The 21,741-nt window shown below is 42.0% G+C and overlaps 1 protein-coding gene across 1 annotated transcript in view; it reads right to left on the reverse strand.

Annotated features, from left to right (window-relative positions):
- Positions 1-21,417, reverse strand: part of tprn (taperin) — a 33,271-nt gene extending 11,854 nt beyond the window's left edge. The window contains exon 1 of the mRNA XM_085169234.1: positions 19,115-21,417. Coding sequence (XP_085025360.1) covers positions 19,115-21,205 — 2,091 coding nt within the window. The 5' untranslated portion in view covers positions 21,206-21,417. The remainder of the gene's footprint in view (positions 1-19,114) is intronic.
- Between the last annotated feature and the right edge of the window lie 324 nt (positions 21,418-21,741).

Here is a 21,741-nt window from a genome sequence, read left to right on the forward strand (position 1 = left end):
TTTAAATCCTGTGTATACAGACGCTTGAGACAGTGTGTTAGCATCTCTGAAAAGGGCCTTCGCTCCCAGAAATCTCTTATTTTTTAGCCCCAAACCTCTTTTTTTTAGTTCCTCTGTTAAATCCTACCCCACATAAAAAAGGTTTTCCTTGCTAAACTGGCATCCTGACTTAGAGGAAGTCTCTGGATGCCAACAGCACGTCCCATCAATAAATCAGGCTTGCTGCTGGGCTCGCTTCCCCTTTCACAGTCTTTCACTTTTTATTTTTGTCTTTCTTCTTCTCACATGAGACTCGACGGTTAGACGAGACTCCTCTGCAGCGACTTACTCCGCATCCTCTCTCTCTGACTTGCTGCTTTAGCTGACCTTTCTTTTCTCCGTAACATGAGAAAAGAAAGGGGAATGAAATTCTGTGCAATTTAATAAAGACCACAACTTAACGGGGATGTTTGTTTAGGGGCCGCTCCCTTCCTGCTGCAGTTAGTTTCTGTGGCTCTTTTTTCTATGATAAAAGGCTGCATCATGGAGGCAGAAGCGATTCGTCTTCTGTCCTCAGGCTATGGGACAGGCCATACTCACGCCTGCTGTCCTCCTTGCTCACCACAGGGTGCCAAACAGACGCCATTAAACAGGACACTGATTTAGATTAATTTCCACTTTTCCTTGAGAAAGACGCTTTTCATTTTTCATTGTTTCAGCAGGGTCTTTTTTTGATATACAGTCTACTTTTATATTATTTCTTGATAAAGTTTAACGTTACAAAAACAGACATCTTCAGGCACTTTTTTGAGCCAGCACACAAACACCCACAGCGATGACACTCCCCAACAGCAGTGGCCTCCCGACTATAGAGAGAAATATGTCTCAAAAAGGCTACAAACGCGTACGCTATATAAACTAAGATTTACAAAAGTTTGCAGCAATTTCAGTGTAACTTTTGAAGCACATGCTTCAATCTACACACAAATACAAAGCAATTTGACCTTTGTAAACTATAATTTATCTAGAATTGATCAATTTCAGCTTCACGAGTTGGATAATTTTCTCTTTCAAAAAGCCCCTTTGCATACAAATTCCTGAAAATGCACTTGACAGCCCTCTTGCTCACTTACAAAAGATTAAATATGAGTGCACGAATCACCTGAAACACACATTTACACTTCATTTTTTCAAATAAAGTGGGTATTTCTATGCTGTGTTTATATTCACTTTGCGATGCACATACTGACAGCTGCACACACAACGTGCGAGTAAGGCAGGGTCCAACTTAGGTCACAGTCACACAGGCCTAGAAAGCACTCAGCAACCCGATGGCAACTTCTGGTCATTGGGCAGGACCGGTATCTGCTCCTTTGTGTAAGGAGGTACAGATCGAGCACTGCCTGAAAAATGACCTCCAACGGGCTGCACACACTTACGTGTCAAAAAAAGACTGCGAGAGTAGTTTAAGTTACCACCATCCTTTAGTGGAACCTGTGGCAGCCTACATCAACACTGTGCAGCTGGTTACTGGTGCCCCATTTTCTTCGGGTTCATGTCAATGCAACGTGTAGTGACATTTCTAGAGAGGCCACATATGCGGAAATATAAATCTCACTAAAGTCTCATAAAGGGGGATTACCGAGGGGATATTGCTGGCTAACAACTTGTGACTGACAAGTGCCGTTTCAGTGAGATTTCTGCCAGGTTTCAAAACACAAAGATGGAGATGGCAAAAACACTTGAGGCTTCATAACAGGACTTCACAAACTGCAGTTAGGGCTATGACAAATACTTACACTACATTAGACAGGTGGTTTTAATGCTGTTGCCAAGCAGCGTGCACAGCATGTAGACCAAATGTAAAGAATCGTCTGATTTGAACCAGTAGTTAAGCTTAATTATGATGAAGACTTCCTGGAAGGCTGATTTACTTTCACTTCGTGGATCAAAAGTCAGATGATGATGTGCATTTTATAAGCAAAGTTACTGATTGATCTGAATTGAAAAAGCACACAAATATGGGACAGTGTGTGAGACTGCAATAGACAACCTTGTGTCAGGTTTGTCAAGAAACATCTTGATGATCTTCAAGACTTTTGGGAAAACATTCTGTGGGCTGACAGGACTTTTTGGAAGGTTTAAGTCTTGTTACATCTGGCATAAAACCGACACGGCATTGAATAAAAAGAAAATCACACCAACAGTCAAACATGGTGGTGGCAGTGTGATGGTCTGGAGCTGCTTTGCTATTTTAGGACAGCTTTCTGTAACTGATGAAACTGTGAATTCTGAAAATCCACCCAAAAAATCCTGAAGGAGAATGTCCGACCATCAGTTCATGCCTTGAAGCTCAAGCTCATTTGGGCTATGCAGCAGGATAATACAAATGCTTTTGGTCTGGACTTAAATCCAATTGAGATTCTTTGGCATGACCATGGCCGTGCTGGCAAACTCTTCAATGTGGCCAAATTAAAACAATTCTGCAAAGACGAGAGGGCCAAAATTCCTCCACAGAGATGTGAAACACTCACTGACAGTTACTGCAAACACTTGATTACCGTTGTTGCTGCCAACGGTAGCACAACCAGTTATTAGGTTTAGGGCAAACTACTTTTTCACACAGGTCCAGGTAGGATTGGTTTGTTTTTTTCCCCTTTAATTAATAAAATCATCAATTAAAAAGCATATTTTGTATTTAACCAGGTTATCTTTGTCTAATATTAACATTTGTTTGATAATCTGAAAGATATAGGTGAAGTCATATCATTTCAGCAGTGTGGTTGATGCTTTTCTTGCACTGAAGAAAAAAAATATTCATTTAGAGCTCAATAAATCAGATTTCTTCCACAAGTTGCTTCCACCCTAAGTTTCATCAGCTGTGTTTTTTGCTGTTCATGCTTTACGAAGCACAAACAGACGCAAGAGAAAGACAAACAAAAGAAGTAAGGGAGAAAAGGAAGAGGCAAGCCAGCTGATGAGATTATGTCTTTATGATTGTGCTTCGGCCAATAAGCAAGATGGGAGCAGTGCCACACATTTTTTCCAGGCCACCCAGCATGGCGTGTCCTCGTTTGGTGAAAAGTGGCTCTTGCTGAATGGACACACCGAACTGGAAGGCTGCAGACTTACAGCAGAGCTTCAGCACAATAGTTCAGCCCTATTGAGGTTGTTGCAGCATGGGCGCGTTTGTATTTACACGGTGTGCCAGTCTTATGTCGGTATTTCCAGGTGGTGAAGGGCGCGGCGTGTACAGTCATGTTAATATTGACCATGCCGCTGTTCATTTATAATATGTGTAGAAGAGTGTTTGATACCTATTGTCCATTCAATAACACATAAAATCAAGTCAGCAGGATCTAATGTTGGCACACTGATGCCCACCACAAGGACTACACGCATGCAAGGCTGCTGGAAGAAGACTGACCTGGTGCCTGATTAGAGCTAATCTCCAGCCAGGTAGATAATATTAGAACAGCACCACAATGACCCGACTGAAGAGTCTGGCTGCAGAGGCATTAGCACCAACAAGAGAGATAACAAAACGTAACCAACAAAGCACCACTTAGCTGGTTATGATAACTAGTGCCAAAAAACACAAAGTAGTAAGTGCATGATTATCAAACAGAGGATAATCACATTTTCACGTTCCTATAGGAACTCTATTTTACTAGCTTTGACACTTTCACTCCACCAAACTTGCTAATAATACCTGCTTTATACAGTCAACAGAAGATTTGTTGATTTATTTTTAAAACCTTAACTAAGAAAATTTAACACCATAATATCCCCAACTGATGGAGTCATCACTGGTGACAACAATCAGAATCATCTTTTCCCCTATACTGCAAAACTCATGAGCCACCCCTCATTTCCTTAGATCTTGCTAGAAAAATGGGAAATAGCTGCAGTAATGTACTAAAACAAGAAAATACACAACTCTAACAAGCTTCAAACACGATATTTGCAAGATCACCTTTATTCTTAAACACAGGCTGAACTCTCTTAGGAAAGCTTTTTTGTAATTTCTTTAGGTAATCTCCAGGAATAGTTCTCCAGGCTTCCCGAAGGACATTCAAACTTCTTATTTAGATGTTGGCTGCTGTTCTCTGCTGTTGTCAAGATTATCCCACACTGCTTCAGTAATGTTGAAGTCAAAGCTCTGAGGAGCTTTTCAGACAGTATTACATGTTTGATCAAAATCTGAATGCACTTTTCAGGATTTATATTTTAATCTGTTTCGACAAGATCCCCGCAGCCCCAAACCCTGGCAGAGCCATGTTTTACAGACAGCTGTAGATGCTCACCTGTCTCCTGTTTTCCTCCATACAAATTTGGATTCCTGTTACAACTGATATTCAGTCCAGTTCTTGTGTAATCTGCCATACATGAGCTTTTTCTCCCTGTTTACCCTCCATAAGTAGTAATTCTAGACAACCACCCTTCCACTGAGACCACTGAGACTTCAGTGAACAGCAGATAAATGAACTGGACCAGATGCAACTCTCAGGTCCTGCATCAGGTCTTTGCTGTTTCCTATTTCCCGAGGACGTGACTTTCAGACACTGTTCATCTACTATAGTTTTAGACACTTCTTCTCTTGTCATCCACTTGTCCAATTTCCTCAAATTTTGAGGACACGTGGAAAACATAATTTCTTCCCTGTCATACTGGCTTATAATACAACTGAGAATTGGTTCTTTACTATGCAGTCTGCCATTTGAAGACACAATACTGGTCCATTTCTTTTTCTGCTTGAACAATTGGACTGAAGATGAGTGTAAAAGTAGCCATTGTCCAAAGAAAAGAGCTCCAATAAGCCCGGAGAACTCTTGAATGTTACCCTGAATGTTAATTTCTGACAATCAACTGGTGAAAACACAAAAAGTGCACTTTGAAATCACTCTACAAGCGTTTCATTTAACGCATGAAAAATGAAACGTGCTGTATTTTTTTCTTAATCATTAGCTAATGTTGGTGCAGTACCCAAACCTCTATGCAGTAATTATGAGTCAGATTTGCTGAATGCCAGCACCACCCAGCAGCAAATTACATTCAATAATTTTACAACAGGGACAACAGATAAATTAACTTGTTGGATTCAACGCCCAGTTCTGGACCAAATATCCAACCTTTGGGATACCAGTGGCCTAAAGTATTTTGGTTAGAAAGAAAACAAAAATAAATATGTGCAGGTTCTTATGAAGCTGTGTAGATTTTGCATCACGTGTGAGTTGGAAACGGTCTGGCATTTGGAAGCACTTCAAGTGATCATCAGTGATGAAAACACTGATATAAATGTGGAAACTCGCGTGTAGGTGGCTGATACTCGAGGCTGGGGTTGGCAGCGTGGGCAGCAAACAGAGCCAAATGTGAAAATCAGTATTTACACTGCCATGCCTCAAGACTGAGTGAGTCACAGTTGTAATAGTATGCCCTTTGTAGCCTTGTGCGTGTAGGTTTTGTGTATTTAATCCTCCCTGTGCTATCAGTGCTCACAGATTATCTCACAGATAAGAAATGAGATGCAACAGGGAAGACAGTGCTTCTATTTCCGTGCATCGACAACTGTTATTGATCAGCCTGAGATCATTTTAATAACCCTTTTGCTCTGTCTAAGGACGCTTTCACTCACGTGGTGACGTGGCACGCTCTAATATAATTGCGCACACTTTATATGAAAGGTGACACCGGCAGGGTGGAGATCGAAACCTTTCAGCGCACGAAAACACGGTCATTGTGGGAGCAGTCAGGCCATTTAAAGCTCTCTGCTGGACTCTCATGTGAAAGTACTGATGGTCGGGTGTGTCCGGAAAGCCACAATCAAGACAAGGCACATGACACGATGACGAATATTTGTCAGGTGAAGAAATCTGCTGGATCACAATCGTGTTTGCCCCCCTTGTTTTTAAAAAGCTTTCACTATCCAGCTTCTAGAATCTTAAATGATGAAGGGGGCTGCAAACTCGCCTCATGCGGCTCTTTTGCCCAACTCCGGTGGCTCCCCGTGGATTTGATGAGCATTTATTAGCAGGTGATTAAATAAATCTTTTTACAGGAACACATCCGGCACTGTTTACGGTTAGGACGGCCAGTTGGAGCCACTGTATTAACCTCCTAGGACCTGGCGTCCACATATGTGGACATCACATTTTGGGTTATTTAGACCAAAATACTCAATTGTGCTCTACAGGGGCCTGATATCCACTTACGAGGACATTATACAGCTACTGTTCTATCGAAATTTCAAATGCATATCCTCATATGTGGCTCTCATTTTTCTTAGAAACAAAAATCAGGTAAAAAAAATTAATTAATAAAAATCTGGTAATTCTTTGTTTTTACAATCACCGGGTCCCAATCAGCCCAAATATCAAAGAGAAATTAAAAATGCATGCCGTGGAAGAGTTCGGGTCTTAGGAGGTTAATGAACTTTGGGATCTGAGATGAGTCAGCGACTGACCCGTTTACAAGGCGGCATATCAGAAAGATATGACGTAGTCAAAAAAGGTGAACGCCATGTACATCCAAGGTGGGTCAAAGTTCAGCATCATTAAAAACAAACTGTTGATTATATGCAAGCGTAATAGCTAGGTTTGCCCCCCCCCCCCCCCCCAACTCTTTTCCCCATTTAAACTTTTAAACACTTCAGCTAATAAAAATAAAGAACAATTATTGTAAAAAATATTTTCTTTTTTTACTTGGGCCATTATTTACAACCCCCCCCCCCAAAAAAAATAAATAAAAATAAAATAAAATAAAATCAGTGCTAATGAAAAGTGAACAGTGACAACGCTGCTTTTTCCACCCTGCTCTAGAAGTTACGTGCTCAGTGCAAGTAAAGTGAAAAGTCTAGCTTAAGGCATAAAACACCTCGTACGTGCTGTTTCACACTTCCTGTTACAGGAAACATAACTTAACGTCAATGATCTTTCATCAGTGTAACAATCAGTGTGCCCAGTATCATCAGTACTGCCAGTTATCTCATATTCCCGTCCTTACTGCTTGCATTTCCCTTCTGTTGCCAGCTTCTCTGCGCCGTTAGGAACCAAACAACTAATGACTAATAGGCACAGTGAGGTGTGTTTGTTAGGAAATGTTCCAAACTTAACACCCCTCACAACTAAATTTGATGTTTTTAAAGGATCAGTGGAAACAAACACAGCTGATTACAGATGATGAGTTTTTAGCTACATTTATGTTTTTGTAAAATGCCCAGTTTATGAACTACACTAAGATATCGGTGAAATTTAACAATGCACCTCTTACAAATACATAGACGGCCACTTAACACAAATATCTAATTAGCCAATCACACAGCTGCAACTCAATGCATATAGGAATAAAAAAAATTCTGACAAAATTTGGGCATTTTTAAGAGTATTTAGGAAAACTGTGCACTTGCATCTCCTCCTTGTCTAGGAGTTACAAAGTTAATACTGATACAGAATAGCTCGCGGTCCAGAACCCAGAACAGGGTTTGATCTGGGCGAGGGTTGGCAGGGTGCAAAGAAGAAGGTCGTAGATTTTGGATTTTTATCTGTATTTTTGTCTGTTTTACAAGCAAATAGAAGATTGATGGCCTACCATACACCACAATATGTAAGTAATAGATAATTTAGGTGTTTTTTATTGTTAATGTTGCATCAAGTGACAAAAGTTTATGGGTTTTTTTTTCTTTATTTTCCATTATTTAAAGAATAAAAATCAACAAAACTGATATTTTCTGTGAATTTCTGTTGTCTAATAAAAGGACAAAAATCTAAGTGATATGCTGCCAGTACTTGTTCAATAATTTTACACATTTCACTTAAAATCAAAGCCAACTGAACTGTTCTTATGAGATTCTCAGAGTTACTACATCAACATTTCTTTATAACCTAAAAAAGCTGAGGTGTATAATTAAAATTCTTCCTCTTCTTAAGGAATCTCAGATTGAGATTGAGTGTTTAGTTACACTTCTTTAAAGTGAAGTAAAGAGGAACAATGATTAAAGATCTTAAAATGTGAATGTGGGTTGGGTGTTTATGCATGAGAATCTTTTACTTATTATTATTACTTATTATATTTTTTAAGTCACGTAGCAGAAGAACTAACCTCTGTTTTCACAGCCCTCTCTTAAACATCAGAGTGCTGACGCCCAACATCTTTATTAGGCTGCGTTTTACTTTTACGTCAGTCACGTCGAAACGCTGCTCCACCTACCTACAAATTACACGATCTGCAACATCAATGCTGACGTCAAAATGTGTATGTGTGTGTGTGTGTGTGTGACGAAGCGAGAGAGAGAGAGAGAGTCGGAGAGACAGTTTGTGTCCTTATCCAGGAATCCTAATGATGGGATTGAATGGCCGCGGCTCTCGTTGCCCTGGTGACAGGCGCCATGAATATGTGTGACCGAGGGGAAGGAGAGAGCAGAGACGCAGAGAAGCACACAGGATTTTGATCGTGTAAAGAGGAAAGCAAATTATTAAGAGCAGCTACTGAAATACAATTTACATACAGGACACCCGGTCCGTGGCCTTGACGTTATCAACCGTGGGAACACTGAGGCGGATTGCACACAGGTTTCATGGAGAGAGCATTTGAATAAAATTTACATCCAGCACCAAATTCACGTATTCCCAGAATTTGTGTTTTGCATTTGTTATCGAGGAAGCAGAGGCCGAAGTGTTCAGTTATCGTGACAGCGTGGTGGGTTTCACAGATGATTTTACCTGCTTAATTAGAAATGCAAGCAAACAAATAAATCCAGGATTCAACAAAGGCTTTGACCTCCTCTTTAAAGGAGACCACCCAGAACTGTAACACAGTTTTGTATTTATGAAACACATTTGTTTATAGACCAAGAAATAAAAGGTAAATAAAAGGCACGCATTTCCTGTAAATAACACCCTTACTGCCTTCACTTTATGCAGCACCCCACAAAAAGGTCCATACTGAGCCAGTTAAAACCCCGAGAAACGATGAATCTCAAACAGATAGCGGGGGAAACGGTGCAGCTGATAAAAGTGAGCATCTTCTACCTGCTCCTTACACTCGCCCCACTCTGGTTTCTTTTTATAAACTTCCAAAAAGCCTGGTCTGTTAGCGTCCTGTGCTTTTAGTATCTTCAGCTTCATGTACTCTAAAGACACACACACACAAACACAATGAATTAAACATGACTATGATAGTGGGGCTTTGCTGGCTGAATTCTAATTACACTGACTTTGCAGGGGTGCACATGTGTGTTGAGGGCTGTGTGGGAAACTCATGAGTCTACATCTCTCTATATCTACATGTTGTAATGCCTGTACAGAAATTAGACTTGTTAGTGTGTTCTCTGTGAGTTTGTGTGCGCCTGTTCACATCCTGCAGCCACGCAGAGAAACCACATTTTCACCACCTTTGACATGAATTATAAAAACAGCAGTAGCACTTCTCTTATGTGAGAGACGTTAAGATACAAAATCTTTCTTTAGAAGCAACTGCTGCTGAAAGTCTATTGCAAATTATAGACCGCCACCGATTTTACGTACACAGTTGCGTTTTACTTTCTGACGTAGCAGTTAGTCCAGCGATGAAGAAGAAAAAAGGAAGCCCACAAGTACAGGAAAAAACTACAAATGGAAGATGGCAACTGATTAAAGATGTAAGGCAGAATCGGCTTAAAGTCGAATTAAAGATAAGTCATTTGGAAAAAAGATACTATGCAAACAATATTATCATGTTTTTTGGACCAAGAGAGGAAATCATTCCAGATCTGTTTGAAGAATCCTGAAATGCACGCTGTTATTCTGTTTGAGACATCCAACGCTCTGGTTGTGAAATCATCGTTCCAAAGGCTTCATTTGCAAAGCCTCACATAAAATCCTTATGCTAATGTAATGCAACTGTTACATTAGTAGACTAGTCTGCAACCATCCTCACATTTTAGTTTGTGTCTTGTCTACAAAATATGTCGTTAGCATATTAATTCAATGATCTGCCATCACATCAGTGTTTTAAAACAGCTTTTAAATAAAGGATGTGAGGTCATCTTTGTGTTTTGGTATCAAACTAAGAATTGAACAGTTCTACTGGTGCTGGCTACTAAATTTCTGCCATCCTTCTCCTGAAATAATCCTCCTATCTGACTCTTAAAGGCAATAACGTACAAAATTAAATTAATTTTTATCAATAGGATCTGATTCTGGGATTTACTACAACAGCATTTATTAATATTGTACAGGTTAATAATCTAAATGTACACAAGTTAGAGGAAGTGGAGCTACGAGGCTGCATTATTTCACCTTCTTTAAAACTACTCTAGTCATAGCAATTAAGTGGCGACCAGAATCAGCTTCTTTATATGACGTATAGTATGGTGCTTATGCATATAATCAACTAAATTAATATTAGCTTGTTTAAATAAAAGGAGCACTCATGCAGTACAGAGGTTGGGCCTTTTTTAATGCAAGGAGGTTGGGTGGTAAATCTTCAGGAAGTGTAAGGGAGGAGAGGTGGGAAATGTCTGCTGAGTGGTAAATAATTAAACACAATGGACTTTCACACCTGTAGTCCAGGAGCACAATGTAAATGTAGGAGTGTGCCCTTTCACTGGCCTTCCTGTGTTACAGGGAGCCTTTAACTATTTAAGTTTGGGTATTTTTAAACTTTCTGCTTCCATGACATTTAACCGCACACAAAAAATATAACAGCAGTGGTTTGTCTAACCCCACATGCAGGAAACATACTTCAATTTAATGCAACGTGCTCCCTGCTGGAGAAGCATGACTTTGAAGTTCCTTAAGGACGTGTAAAACATGCTGGCATGTTTTTAATTTTGTTTGCTTTTACTGTTAGTAAAATAAACCGTGATGACTTTTAGTCACAGTTTGATCTTTGCATTCAAGCCAAGAGGTTGAAAACAAAGTTATATGGCCTGACTGGAAGCACCTTTATCAGTTTTGTTGGTGCCAGTCTTCATTATCGCAGATAATCAGATGCCAGTATTTGTCTTCACGTTTTAAAAAAATGCTTATCAAATGTTACTATAGTCTCTTTTATCATAATAATTAAAAGCAGTAACTTTGCATGTTATCATTCAAGACAACAAACTGGCTCACTTCCTGATTACTTACAGTACACAAACTGTATTTTTACTTCATGACATCTGTACTACTAAACCTCGATATCTAATTTGATACATTTAAACTTTCATACAAAATATTTGTTCAAGAAGAGAAAAATTAAAGAAAAATTCATTTTCTTTTTACTTCATGAAATCTGCATTTTTGACAGGCACATTATTGCACACTGATCTACACTTAACTCCAAACTATTATTACCCTAATTATGTTAACCCTACAATTTCTGAATTTTTGTATTTTCTGAATGTCTTGTTGACAGATTAAAATTTCCTCATGAACTTTGCTATGAATTTACAAAGAGGATTCTGCAATTTTACAGTAAATCGCTGTTACATTTTTGTGTGGGATTGTACTGTTATTTTACAGGAAGTAATTGGATATTTAACCTTTTGTATGTTTACAGTGTTTATACAGACTGCTAAGAAAAGTGGTTCTTAATTTTTTTTTTTTTTAAGTCCCAAAGTAACCTCACTTCCCCGTCAAATTCATTAAAGTGAAATTCACTTGCTTCCATATTTCTATTTAAAACAAAATCTAAACATGCTGATGTGTAATATTTAAAATATTTAGTGTAGAAGCACTCACATTCAAAGCTTCTGCAGCTGTAAATGTTGCTATTCTTGTGGATTACAAATTCACATTTTTTTAAGATTTAATCTGCTCACTGCCGCCATCGTGGGTTGGGACTTACAGAGGGCTTTGGGAACTTTGTAAGGGGTTCTACGTCCTAAAAAACAAATGTTTTCATCCAGCACGGAGGGAATTTAGCTACTCCTGCAGTGTTCTCTCTCTCTCCTCCACCAAAACCTCATCAAAACCAGCAACAGGTATTTAGCGTCAGTTTAGACTGAATTATTCTTCATTTTTACAATTTTCACCTTTCTTTGAATTTTGAGTTTTAAAACTGGACATTCCCTTTTTTGCATTCTTTTCAAATGTAAACGTAAAACCTGGGTATGAGTATAAACATTTACTTTTGTAAGGTTGTTATAGGTCATTCTGGCTAGGACTGGGCTATATCATACCGTTCACAGTAATACCAGTGTAATGTTGGGCAACGATTGGAAAATGAAATATGGTGATAGAATATGGGTAAAACGCGCATGCGCAGTGCACATGGCAGCGACGCAGAATGAGAAGAGCGAAAGTGGATTGTTGAATGAAACCAATGAACCAGAACTGGTTTGTAAAAATGCTGCAACTTCAGTGGTGGAACTGGTTTAGCTTTCGTCTGTCAGATACACAACAAAGCACTGTTTTTGGTAGAGCATGCTAGCGGGCCGTCGTTGTTACCGTGTTGTTTGGAAAATACGGCACACTTAAAATCAATCCTTTGATTTTTCTGAAAATCGTCAGTGCCCCTTATAATCCAGTGTGCCTTATGTATGAATTCTGGTTGTGTTTACTGACCTCGAAACGATTTTATGTACACGGCACTTGAAAATCTGTCAAATGTTTTAGTACGACTTTGCTAAGCTACGAAGCTGCACCGCTTGAAGGATTGTCGGAGCATTACGGCTATCGTAGGCAGGAGCCTCGCGGAGTGATACGTACTGTGCTTCAACATAATATTACCGTATTGTGCGTGTATAACCTCTTTTTAAGTTTTGTGGATATTATACATGGTTATGCTGAGGATATGTCGGCCAGTTTCCACTGGAAATGCCTTTTGGTTAAACTGACAGCAAGGAATTTGCACTGTTACATTTTTATGTAACTTTAATGCACATAAAAAAGCTGCTTGTTTAAGTGAAAATACATTGATGTTTTTTTTTCCCTAATGAAGTTGTGGAGTTGTAAAGTATTTTGTCTAGTGTCAATTATATCGTCAGTTATATCGTTATCGCAAATTTTCAAATGTATATTGTGATAAATATTTCTGGTCATATCGCCCTGCTCTAATTCTGGCCTTTTAAAATTAACAGATCCCTGGGGCTTTCCAAGATTTTCCAAGTCACTAAGGTCAATCTCAGCAAGTGCCATAGATCATTAGGGGATGTGGCTGTTGACTGCACCTTACTCAGGGTTGCTAATGGGGTGCAACATCTAGCAGACTGCAGGGTAGGCTTTCAGACGGAGGTAGTGAGTGCTGGGTGAATCCCCCCAATCATAGGTTTAAATCAGTTTCTGTTAACCTACTGTGGTAATACCCCTAGACTCGGACTCTTTGAACAGAGAGCCGGTCCAGACTTCTATACAGAGGTAACTGTTAGTTTTTTTTCGTTTTTTTCTTCCCATCCAAATAGGTTTTGTTCCTACACTTAACCAAACAGTGACCGAAAATGAAATTAAAGTGTAGCTAAATGCTAAATTTAAAAAATGAGTCAAAATAAGTCAGATCTGTTTCAGCGCCCTCCACACCAACTTCCTCCTAACTCTGCCTTTGCTGCACTAGTACTGCTATGTGTCACTGCAGGGACAAATGATCAGTATGACTATTGAGATGGAAGATTTGATGATGAATATGCTACACATACGTAGAAACTTAGTAACACCGGAAGAAACTGGAGACCATTGCGGCTCTTAGAACTGATTTTAGGGTCTTTTTCCCCCTCCCACTACACAGTAGGTGCTTTCCTAACATATAAGGAAGCAAGAGTGGTGTAGGTGTGTGAATATATGATGCAGCACCACTAAATTACAAAGAATCATTGACACTGATAAATAGAACAAATTCCAGAGAGGTTAACTGCAAGTGAAGCCCAGGCTTTATTAATCATCAGAAGGAACTCTAAAAATCTTCACGAGAAATTCCCCTCAGCTACCCGTCATCCACCACACAGCTGAGGACATCTACAGAGAAACTGAAGAGACTAAAAGAGAAAAAAAGAGACCACAAGAAGAGGTGACGCTGCATAAACAACCACTGAAAGCTAAGAGGGTGCAGAATTATGTGGTCTGAAAGCAGCTCAGTTCCCAGCCAGTTCTCATGATCAGCTAGCGTTTCTAATAATACTTGAAACGACACGTATCTGCTATAAGATTTAAACCAAAATTCATACAGCTTTAAACCACACGGAGGTCGTCCTAAACTGAGCTCAGCTGAGAGCTTTTACACCAGCGTAAACTCACTGAACCAAACAAGCCCAAAGCTCCAGCCATTCAATCATCCAATCACAGGTTAATATAGACTGACTTTAAAAAAAAAAAAAAAACATAACTAATCTGCTTTCCATGATAATAACACTCATTCATCTGAATAATCATCCCTTTCGGTCACAAATGCATTAGCGTCTTCACTAAAACCTAATCGGGTTTAATTGACAGAATGATCATATTTACATAGAAATATGCAGCAACAGTTTAAATATTAGCAGCGTTACCGTTTCCTCTGTGAATACCAAGCAGAAACACCCAGGATATGAAGCAAACACAAAAGTGCAAAAACTGCAGTTCCTGGCTCTAGAACTGCAGTTTTTGCAGATTTACCACAGTTAATCATCATGTTATCACAAACAGGACAAATAATCATAAAGTTAATCCCGCTGTCAATGGAATTGCTCCATCTTATTGCTGTTTATGACTGTCCTGATGCATCAAAATCGCTTTGAGCATGGCAACTGACTGCAAGTAGTCGCAGTTCTTGGTTATTATCTTCAAAGAAATCATTTCAAAGGCAATGAAACTGCAAGTTAATGGGACGTGGTCACGGTAATTTTGTTTGTCCTAATTAGGGTTAGAGTGCAAACATGTGTATTTCTTGACTTGACCTTTGCACAGCCATTTAAAGCTTCATGGTGGCTCTGTCCATCTTTTACAAACAGTCTGTGGCAAATACACAGAAATGCCTCTCTCCCTTTCTCTCTTTGGATGTTATGCTGACAAACGCATTGGCTGGTCTCGTTTTTCCCATAATAACAGTCATAGGGAGCAGCAACTTAAAAAAAGAAACAAATCACTCCACCTCCTCCTGTGTCCCGCTGCCAACTGCATCTCTGCTTCACAAAGAGCTGCTGCGTATAACAAAAATATTCTCCAAAAAAAAAAAAAAAAAAAAGAAAACCAGCCAAGAGAGCCAATCCAATCAAACTGCAGCTGGAAAGTGAGTCGAAAACCCTGAGTCGCTTTTATGCAAATACAGAAGTGATAGTGCTACAAGAAGCTGCACTTGACCTACTTACTCTAGCTCTTCCACAATTCCTTCCCCAACAGAGAGGAGATCAGAGGAAGCTAGGAGCGAGGGGACAGGCCTTATTAACCACCACCACACAGGAATAAAGCATCACTGGTTAGAGAGGTGGGGGAAACAAAGCAGAGTGGAAGACGACTAACAGGAGAGTCTTTGCTGGATGTGCTCCAAAACGTCTTGGGAGAAAACCAGTAAAAAGATTCTTGGAAAATCTAGCGGAAGAGTTGATGATCTGTTCCTGACGTACATGTGGATCATTCAGTGTCAGCCAAGCTCCTCATAATAAAAAAATAAAAATAAAAAATAAAAAATGTAAATGGTTTGGGTTTGGGTTTGTTGGAAAAAGGGAGCTCAAATAAAACCAAACCCCAATCCCAGCCCATAATTCAAAGCTGAGGCCGTTCTCCGAAAGGCTGCTCTCACACAGAAGCGGCCCTGAACAAAAATTCCACACAAATTATACAGGCTAGGCCAAGCCTTGATGCTTTTGTAATTGCTTGTGCAGCCCTGCCCAGAAAATAAAAGAAGCAGAAGAAGAAGAAGAGGACAAACAAAAAAAACCCAAAAAAATCCGGGCCTTGATGATGACCAAGAGGAGCGGGCAGAAAAACAAAAGAATAAAGTGTTTTTGTTGGACACAAAAGGACAGGATGTGATCATGTGTCGCTGCCATGGTCTACATGTGCACACAATAAAAAACACAGACACACACACACGTCACAACCAGGCTGCATGGACGTGTCTGCAGCCTCCTTATCTGTTTTATGACATGAAATAGGAGCAAACCTCAGGTAATTTTATTCTAGTCAGCAGTCACCCGGAGTTTCCACTGAAATTAAAAATACAAGTTACAGGAACATGTGGAAAAATTCCTACTAAGGAGCTTTAAATTCATGTTTAAAACAACACTGCTACAAACTTCTGTTTCACTTAGACTCAACATGGCAAAAATAACTGACAATACTGCCGTCAACTTATTTATTTATTTCGGTACAGTAACTTAACAGGTACTTATTTTGCTCATTTCCACCTCCATGTTTTTTATTCTTAGACTCTACTCAAGTTGCTTTGTGTGACTCACAGCTTTAAACAGCCACATAGTTCAGGATAAGCTCCACTTTTCTTTTCTGACTGGCTGCCCCTCCAAAACAACAGCAGGTGCACCGAGCTTCTGTTCCTAACATGGACAAATGAGGGATAACTGCTTTCTATGACATAAATTAGATGGGATAACTTTTAAATTCTCTGAAAATGATGTAAGTCTTTGGCATGTTGACTATGAGCAGCCACAAATTTAACAAGTAAACTCTATATAGGAGGTCAACTTTAACTGGGCCCTGGTGCGACCCTCCTGTCATCCTGTCTGCTCACTGTCTAAAAAAGAAAAAAGAAAAACCTTTCAAGACCAAAACTTAATGAATCATTTATCGTAATAAATCACATTCTAAGTAAATACAATGGTGTTCGTTTCGATTTCTCAAGGCTTTTTATATTGTAAGGTAAAGGGCCTGCAATCATGGAAAGACCACCCTTGCGATGATCACATGATCCCCTATGAGCATGTGGTGATGGTGGGGAGAAAGAACTCCTTTTAACAGGAAAAAACCAGGCTCAGGCTGAGGGGTGAGGAGAGAAACAACATCAACAAGTAATGTCATAAGTAATGACATATAAGCAGATGTAGTCCTCCTCCTGTCTCCTGATCCCAAACTGGGAGCTAGTCCCACAGGAGAAGGGTCTGACAACTGAAGGCTCTGCCTCACATTCAGCATGGAGGGAATGAAGTGCTTTGTTAGGATAATATGATAGTATGAGGTCTTTAGGACCAGACTCTTGAACTCTGGATTTAACAGGGAGCCAATATTCTCTTTTACATGACTGCTAATACTTATGATGGTTATGAACATAATTAACCAAGCATGCAGCGATTATGCTAAAAAACACATGGTATGTTGTGAGCTTCAGGTTTCTTGGCCTGCTTGTAAAAGGTAGCTGGATTTACTCGCAGAGATTACAGTTCACCGGGTCGAGGAAGCACACCTGCAGGCTGACGTCTGAGATGCTGTAACACTGGCCTACATCGAGGACATGCCAAATGGCTAAAAATATTCAGGGGCTGAAACAGAAACAATTTTTTCCCCCCCCAAGCAGAACAGTGAAAAAAGTAACATCCTGCTGAGGTTGTATACCACACCCCCTCCTCAGCATCTGAACCACCAAGACGTCAATAAAATATTCAAATTCAAGCCACAGGCTCTCTTCCCTTCTCCCTTTATTGCAGATACCCGAGCAACATAAACACCAACACACTTAACATTACACAGACTCTGGATGCAGCCTGCAGCACCTTGCAAAATTAAATATAAACATTGCCACAAATTTAATTAAAGCCCTAAAACTGTTAAAAACAAGGCAGGACGTTCACCAGATACATTAATGTGATATGAACATGCCTCCAACATGCTCTGTGCTATGATTTAATTATGATTCATGACCAGGATTGGGAATATCTCAGCTCTTCTTGCAAAAGAAGCAATATATTTGTACCTGCAGTGGACAAAACACTGAGAGCAGCTGTTCAGTCAATAAGCTTGGAGGGCCATTTAACCTAATGCCGCACTAACATGCTGTTGTTGGACAGAAGTCCACAGCGTGTTGTTCCAAGTGACTGCGTAAACACACGCTTTTAATCCACTTAAGCCGGCAGCGGGTCAAGTGATGGGCCATTTAAAGGAGCCCAACATGACAAAAACGGTCAGGATAAGGTGAAAACAATCCTCCAAAATAAAACTCAGGTGACCACAGTTTGGTAAGGATGCAAAAGAAACACACACAGAGAAGAAAAAATAAACCCCACACACAGCGGCTCCTGCACTTGTGACGCTCAGCTGCTAAATTTAGATCACATGAAACTTGCGCAAGTCTCCCGGGAAGGCTGCTAGGCATGAGATTGCAAGGCAACAATAATATTAGTACTTTCTGTGTGTTTGATTGATCTATGAAGAGTTCAAACCCCAGAGATTTTCAGCAAACAAGCACACACAGGCAAAATACAACCTGACGTCCTAGAAGGAAAACTAAATAACACCCAAAACATAGATAAAAACCAGCATTGTGTTAATGAATCTCGAGGCTACTGACTGCAAGTCTGCAATGTTATTCCAAAAGAAGATACCCCGCTCATACAGACAGTATTCCCTCTTTACACCATCACAGTAGACTTAAAAAGCAAATGCACACTTTCAGTTTTGATTCGAGGAGTTTAGCACAAATGCATTGCATTAACCATTTGGGAATTACAGCCATTTTTTGCACAGTCCCCCACTTAATTTGGACAGACACCTTAATGGCCAGATGAGGCCTGCTCCCTCTTAAATTCAATAGAAATTATGCACATAAAAGATCTGGAGATGTGCTGAGCTTGTATTCAGTAGCTGTTCACTGGACCTCTAAATGTGAGGTCCACAGAGATGTGGATGCAAGTGATAAAGGCTCAAAAAGCAAAATAAACCAAAAATCCACCGCAATGCTGCATAATTACACCATGCAAATATTTGTGCACTTAACTGTATGTTCATATACACTTTTTGCAGGTTGCAGCTGATTAAACATCTGTCTTGCATGTGTCAGCAACAGAGGCCATGATTTGATGGTCTCGCAGAGAGGTTACTGTCTCAGTTGTTTGCACAGTGTCAAGCACGGCATCATTGTAATGAAGTAAAGCATTCATGTGTAAGGCCATGTGCTCATAAATAGCCCGTATTTGCTTGTTTTTTGCATGCATGTACCCAGGCCTGTTGTAATGCATCGTGTAGTGTTAAAGTGCTATAAATCACCAAATATTCACATTTAACAAGCCACAAAAATAATTAAATATATTATTTCGTCTCACCTTTTTGCCCGTGGAGCCAGTCTTGGAGAGGCAGGACTTCGCAAGGGAGAGGTACCCGCCGATGACTTCAATCTCCTCCACAGCAGGGTAGCGCTTCTTCAACAGGGAACCCAGCTGGGCGTAGGGGGCCTGGGGAGGGGTTGACCCCGGAGGGGCTTCACTCGGGGCTTCACTCGGGGCTTCCTGCTGGGGCTCAGGTGGGCTCAGCTGGGCGTCAGACTCCACCCGACGTTTAGGCACCACAGTGAAGGTGTTCCCCTTTCTCCTCTGCACCAAGGGGCTCGGAACAGGGACACGCTGGGGTGGGGGCTCCACCTCGATGTCGTCAATGTTTGTTACTGGCAGCTGATCCACTGGAGGTTGCACTGGAGAAGAGACTGACTGGGTGGGAGAGAAGGGAGGTGAAGATGGGATAGCTGGAGAAGAGGGGGGTGAAGAGAGGACAGGTGGAGAAGTGGGAGCAGGGGATGGAGATAAAGGTTCAGAGAGAGAAGGAGCAGGACTTGTGGCAACAGTGAGAGGAGATGGTTCAGGTTTGGATGGCCTCTCCACCTCCTTCTCCTCCTCCTCTTTCCTCTTTAACAGGGTGGGGGAGGTTGGCACTCCAGGTTTGGGCACCTCTGCTGCTCTGTGTGAGGGGGAGGACTTGATGGGGCCAGGTGTCACCATGGGGCTGCTTTTTGAAGATGAGGCAGCCAAATGGCGCTTGGGGATCACTGTGAAGGAGTTTCGGGACTGGAGGCGAAGGTTTGCGAGGGCCCGTGCTTGGGTGTCGCCATCAGGAATCTGGGCGAGGTCTGGCTTTGGAGCGGGACGGATTTCAAACTCCTGTGAGGAGCAGGTCACCTTGGATGAGACAGGGCTCAAGGGGGCCTCGGCACGGGCACGGCGGGTCTCCGGAGAGCATGGCACCTTAGGTTTGGGGGGCACCTCAGCGGCCTCCCAGTCTCTCTCCCTGGTGGGCTTGTTTGTCCACCTGTCCGGCTCGTCTCTGGGGGTGACGGCTGCGCTGTGGTGGACTCCACTCTCCTCAAAGCGCTGACGGAAGGAAGACACGGGCTGTGAACGCTGGGGGCTTCCCGGCCCAGAGACGACAGGCTGTGGCTTTGGTTTGGAAGACCAGGGACCCTGGAAGACAGGCGAAGATGGCTGGCTACTGCCCGGGCTGCTGACCAGTGGACCCGGCCTGGGCTTTGGCACCAGATCTGGCCGCGTCTTGGGCCAGAGTCTTGGCCTACTGCTGGCACTACAATCCAGGTCCAGGAGGTTCTCTGTGCTGTGGGACTTCTTCTGCAGCTTCCCATAGTTGCTGTCAAACTTCTGGAGGATCCGGCTGACCCTACCTTGACCCTCACCTGTATTATAGGGGACCTCCTGATCAGGACGGCCCAGGGTGCTCAGGTTCTCCTCGCTCTTGCTTAACGTGGTGTCATAAATGACGACTTCCTTGGCTCTTATCTCGGTAACAGCACTCCCTCTGCGGTCCAGAAGGTCGTTTAGAGAGCTGTAACTACTCACACCGTTCTGCTGCCATTGGCACTCGCTTTTCACGCCTCCACCTTCCGGAAAGTAATCCGGGTCCGACTCGATGATGATGATGTTCTCCGCTCGGATAGTCCGTATGCCGGGGACACTGCCGTACAGCTCCAGGATGTGCTGGACCGGGCGGGTGGCGTTTTCTTGCTCCTGCCGCCTCCTCCGCTCCTTCTCCAGCTTGATGAACGGGTTCTCCTCCAGCGGCCCCAGGCTCTCCTGCAGCACCAGGCTCTCGTGTCTGCCCTCCTCCCTCGGTGTCGCCGCGGCCGTCGCTTGTGGCTCTTTGTTGTGGGAGAAGTGCTGGGTGGCCGGGGTGATGGTGTAGTTCCGCCCGGTCGCGCCACCACCTCCTCCGTTCACATTCCCCGTTAGTTCACCGTTTACCCGCTGCGGGCCCGCTCCCCCGGGGCTAGCCTCCGGAGCACCGGTTCCCCCAGCCCCGCCGCCGCCTTTCGCCTTCCTCCTCTCCAGGATTTCTCGCTTCCAGGCCGGCATCCTCGGGCTCTCTTGGCCGCCCTCTTGGCGGAGGACGCGAACCTCTCCTCCGCCAGACATCGCGGAGGGTTGTTACTGGAAGAAATGAGGAGGAGAGAGAGAGGCAGGCAGGCTCCGAGGCGGTCTTGCCGCGGTCCGGTGCGGCTCTTGAAGCTGTATCTCCGGCTGTGACTGTACCTGCAGCACCGATCACCGCACACTCACACACATCCCTTTTTTCTTCTCTCTCTCCTCTCCCTCTGCTGTCACACTGTCTGGCTCCCTTTCTCCCCAAAGGACCCTGAACGCGGCTCCGCCCCCTCAGCGGCAGCCCGAGCGTCTATGATTGGTATCTGTGTGCTCTGGACACGCCCCCTCCCTCCCGTTTCTATTGTTGACGGAGCAAATTAGGCCTGCCAATCAAACAATCAAAAATGCTGCGTTCAAGTTCTCGATATTTTTACATTATGTGATTAAATATAAATTTTGTTGCTGTTTAATTACAAAAACACTGATTAATTTGTAGTTAATCACAACAAAAATGTCGTTTACATAACACAGTAGAATTATAACCACTACACATTATTATTGTTGTTAAAATTGAATTAAAACCCTAA

This window comes from Neolamprologus multifasciatus, chromosome 7 (assembly GCF_963576455.1).
Source record: "Neolamprologus multifasciatus chromosome 7, fNeoMul1.2, whole genome shotgun sequence".
NCBI classification, from domain to species: Eukaryota; Metazoa; Chordata; class Actinopteri; order Cichliformes; family Cichlidae; genus Neolamprologus; species Neolamprologus multifasciatus.